Genomic DNA, 5,240 nt, shown 5'->3' on the forward strand with positions numbered 1-5,240 from the left:
CTTCTCCCATGCAACACTGGTTTCTTAGAAAGATTGATTGCAGACTTATTATCAATCATCAACTTCAGAGGCTTGTTTACCTTGATCTTCATATCCTGCAGTAAATTCAAAAGCCAAATAGCTTGACATGCAACCACGACACCTACAATATCTTATGCTTCATAGGTTGACAAAGCACCAACTGACTGCTTCTTGGAATACCAAGCAATAGGAATTCCCAGATACTTAAACAAATATCCAGAAGTAATTCTTCTGTCAACTCCGTCTCCACATCAATCAGAGTCCGAGTAATACATCGGTTTTGACTTAACTTTTTCACCAGAAGAGAACAAAACTTCATACTTCAGAGTCCCCTTAATATACCTCAAAATCCTGACAACAACTTGGTAATGAGACCACTTCGGTTTACTCATAAACCAACTAACCATTCTAACTATATAGTAAATGTCAGGTTTGGTGTTGCACAAATACCTCAGAGAGTCAACCAACTGCTTAAAAGTTGTGGCATCTACATCATCACCTTTAGAATCAGAATCCAATTTGTGATTTTTTTTACGGTGTGACAACAACCTTACAATTTAGCAGGTCAAATCTTTTTAGAAGCTCAAGTTCATTTTTCATGGCCTTCAACCACACTTTCTTATTGAGCATTTCTTCAACACTGAGTGGTTCAAAGTCTACTAACATGGCACACTGGATGACTTCTCCTTCAGAGTCTATTTCAGTATCTTGCAACATATCAAACTCTACAAACTTTCTTGGGATGTTTATGATTCTTTATGATCTCTAAACTTGTTTAGAATCCCTTTCTGATTCTAGAACATTATCGGATGCTTGACCGCCCTCAGAAGTTGGACCACCTTCAAAGGCTCCACCTTCAGAAGCTCCACCTTCAAAGATTTGATTACCTCCAGATTCTGGATCATCATCAGAATCTGGATCAAAATCAGATTCACCTTCAGAATCAGACTCGCCTTCAGAGTCTTCTTCATCTTCATAGTCACTTTCAGAGTCTGACTCATCTTTATCTTTAGAGTCATCTTCTAACTCTGACTCATCTTTAGAACCCTCATATTCTAACTCTTCTTCAGAACCTTCATATTCTGACTCATATTCAAAATCAGACTCGACTTCAGATTCAGAGTCATCTTCTGACTCTGACTCATATTCAGAGTCTCCTTCAAAATCAGAAAACGTCAATCACACAGGTTCATCATCATCAGATTTATAAGCCATCAATAACACAGGTTCATCATCATAATCTCCTCTAGCTATGTTTTCTTCTTCTGACTCCCTTTCCTTGTTTGACTAACAGTCATTCGCAAAGACTACCATGTATTTTCTTGGCCTATAACAAAGACTAATTCTGGTCCTTCTTGACAAAAGAAGCTTTCAGAGCATGCCCTACCTCTCTCTCAGAGGTTCTTTTAGTCAGATGCAACTCTTGCACCTCTAGACTGATTTGCAGCTCTTCTATTCTCATGATGCTCAGATCCTTAGAATGTTCAATTGCTACAATAATGTAATCAAACCGAGGAGTAAGAGATCTAAGTACCTTCTCAATGATACTATCTTCAGAGAATGTTTCTCCACGCGATTTCATCCCATTTGTGATCATAATCACTCTAGAGATGTAGTTAGGTACCTTCTCATTGTTCTTAATACTGGGATTTTCATACTGCTTATGTAAATACTAAATCTTTACCTTCTTCACTGATGCATCACCACCGTAGCACCGTACCAGTATGTCCCACACAACCTTCATCGTTGTTAAATCAACTATTTTCTCAAACACGTTCACATCCACACACTGATGGATGTAGAACAACACCTTATGATCCATCTTCCTCAAATCACGCTGAGCATTTCTTTGCGTATATGCTGCATTTATCAGAAGTGCAACCAGAATGTAACAGTCATTGACGAGATTAAGAACATATTGAGCGTCAAACAACACACACATTTGAATCATCCAACGGTTTCGGTTCTAACCATCGAACACTAGAAGCTTGATACCCAGATTACCGTCTCTGTTCATCTTCAACCTTGTGCAAAATTCAGATCTCACAAAACACTAGTGTTTCCCAATCTTGAAGAATCAAGAAATGTGATTCTGTTACAATTCCAATCAAATTTTTAACGTTAACTCAAGAAACGAAATCAATCACACAACGCCTCACCGTTCAGTCGTATTTCCTCGTGTTTCCCTGTGGATCTGAACCGGAGCTCTAGATACCAATTATTGGTGCACAAAATAAAGAAGATGAAGATGAGAGAAGAGAGAATAATAAACTTTCACTACTATGCTAAAACGGTTACACACACGGCACTACAATACTTAGTGAATACAACTGTTGACAACTACAGTACTATATATACACAAATTATAATGCCACATAGACAATTTACTAATCTACACTAGAAAGGCTAAACTTAACAAAGCAAATACTACTAATACTGAAAATGAATTATTTCTAACAAATGAAAAGTGTTAGGTTATGAGCGTGAAGCACAAAAATTTGTTGTTCTTGATTGAGTATGGTCATTGGGGAAAATTTGGTTTTTGAGTTGGCGAATGGTTGTAATGATGAAGGAGATGAATGTAATAGGGATGAACGTGATTGTTAGAAAGGCGGCGAAGGTATGAATGTGTCTGAGATGGTGATATAGTGATTAAAGAGACACAATATATTTTGGGAGAAGAATATTCAATATTCAATAATTCAATTATTTTTTTTTATATATTAATATTGTTTTATAAATTAATATAATTTGAAAATATTAAATATTGAATGAATAAATGATTAATTAACTACTTATCATTAATGGTGCATTTGATTGGACATGAGAACTTCTTTTATATTTTGTCTGATGCAAAAACTTATTATAGGACATGACAAAATATATGACAAAGAAGATGACAAAAACATAAAAAAAATTTGCTCACTATAAATCACGGGACAACTTTTTGTCCCAAACACAAATTATCAAAAAATATTGAAATACAATTTTTAATATCTCTCTATTTAATATTTTGATTATAAATATAATATTAATATTTTATTTATTAATAAAAATATTATAATAAAATTATATTGTTTTGTCTGATGTAAAGTAAAAAGAAATTCTCTCTTTGTTATTTTTCTTCTTCTCACTGTTTAGTATTTTATTTCATGAAAATCAATATTTGTATATCAATAAAAATATTATAGTAAAAATTCTATTATTTGGTACAAAGATATATTAAGCAAAATAGATAAAAGTTGTCCGGTATATCGATCATCAAACACAGTATAATATAAAAAATTGTCTTGTACTATTTTGTAGTGTCTAGTACTGCTATGTCCAATAATTCTTATTTTACAAAGAAATACATCCTAATATTATTAAATTTTATTTTATATATTAATAAAATAATTTATTCATCTAAATAATTAATTTACAACATTAATTAATTGTAATTTTTTTAATTTAATAATTTATATTATTGCTATTATATAATATTATAAAAGTAATTTTAACTTTTTAAATATATGACATTGAAAAAGGTTTTTGTCGTAGTGATATATAGGCTTTGCCATGTCAACTCCGCATCACAAGTTTAATTGTTAACTATATAATAGTGAGGGGGGCAATCAAAAGAAGAAATATGAAGAAAAAAAAGATTTTGTTTAAAGAAAATTAAAAAGTTATAAAAATTAAAATAGAGAAATTAATTTTAAAAAAACAATTAAAAATTAAAATAGTAGAATTAAAACTACATTTAACTCTTTAATTTATTAAATTCATCCGTGCAAGCATGGTTACAATCTTGTTTAAAATAAAAAAAAATGAGTAACTATCACATTCATCTTTTTATACAAATTGAAAGCATAAAATCAAATTCACAAACACTTTTCTTATAAAGTTAAGGGTTAAAAGAAATTTTACCCTAAGATTTATTTTCTTCTCTTTAATTTTTTTATAATCTACTTTTTATTATAATATATATTAAATGATGTGGCAGAAAAATAAACCACAACTCTTTCAAATTGCATTAGTACAAAGACAAATGTCACTCTAATGATTAGAATAACATTTTTTTTAATAATTATTTTATTATTGGATAGTCACATAATAAAAATTTAAATTATTATATTATAACAGTAAAAATACAATAATTAAAGAAAAAAACTAAAACTCGTCCAAATAAGGGATACAAATATCTTTAACTCTAAAATTAATTATAATTAAAGATCAAAATATTTTAAGAAACAAAAGTACAAAGATTATAACAACTATTTCCATAAATGTTTATAGAAGACCTCGACACAATGGACAAGTGTAAGTTGATGAGCGATTGATGCATTGTTGAATCCATGAGCCAATACAATTTTTATGAAAAACATGTGAGCATTTGGTACGAGCTAAATCTGATTTAATGCAAAACTCCTCCAAACAAATAGGACATTGTTCGGTTGAGTCAGAAAAAGGATAACAATTTTCTAATTTCTCCATCAAATCAACAACTTGTTGGGCTTGACCATAATCATCTTGATTTCTAAAATCTTCTTCCTCCTCTTCAATTGATGTTATGGCAGAAAGACGCACATTCAACTCTAATATATCACGATTTTCATAGTTGTGTGCAACTATTTGTCTAGCAAATTCTTCAAGATTTGGTAGAACCGTATATAATAAATCATCTGGTACAAAAGAAAATTCGGCGTATAAAACACCATTATGATCTCCTTCCAAACCATTACACAGAATTTCAATAGGAATCGCTACAACTTTTTTTATTGTAGTTGTAAAATCGGGCATAAAGGTTGTGGCATTGGATTGAGAAGGTACAATTGTGTGGCTGAACTCAAAATCAATGCAAAAACATTTTCTAAAAACATGAATGTTATGTGAAGATTCAATTCTTTCGCTAGGTAAATACGCTTCAAAGTTGAAGAAGGTTTCCATGACAAACTAGTGATGAAGATGAAGTGTTTTTGGACAAACTATTTAGAAGAAAGTAGAATATAAGCTACAAGTTCTTTTGGGTTTAAGATTTTGGTTCAATCTATTTGATATGAATTGTTTCTATATATAAGGCTAGAGCTTGAGTTTTTATATCTATAACATTGATTTGATTTAACGATCTAATCATTTAAATTTTTATATCTTACTTAGATTTATTGTTTAAGAAAATCTTGTTTTGATTTACTTGGTAAAAACCGTACTTATATATATATGGCAAAAGTTAGGTTTCA

The 5,240-nt window shown here is 30.7% G+C and overlaps 1 protein-coding gene across 1 annotated transcript; it reads right to left on the reverse strand.

Annotated features, from left to right (window-relative positions):
- Positions 1-786: 786 nt before the first annotated feature.
- On the reverse strand, positions 787-4,950 carry LOC127113040 (uncharacterized). Its single transcript, XM_051046445.1, has 2 exons — positions 4,305-4,950; positions 787-1,178 (listed from the first exon to the last, which is right to left on the reverse strand). Exons 1-2 carry the CDS (start codon positions 4,948-4,950, stop codon positions 787-789), a joined length of 1,038 nt encoding a protein of 345 aa, XP_050902402.1.
- Between the last annotated feature and the right edge of the window lie 290 nt (positions 4,951-5,240).

Source organism: Lathyrus oleraceus, unplaced genomic scaffold, assembly GCF_024323335.1.
Source record: "Lathyrus oleraceus cultivar Zhongwan6 unplaced genomic scaffold, CAAS_Psat_ZW6_1.0 chrUn0254, whole genome shotgun sequence".
Taxonomy (NCBI): Eukaryota; Viridiplantae; Streptophyta; class Magnoliopsida; order Fabales; family Fabaceae; genus Lathyrus; species Lathyrus oleraceus.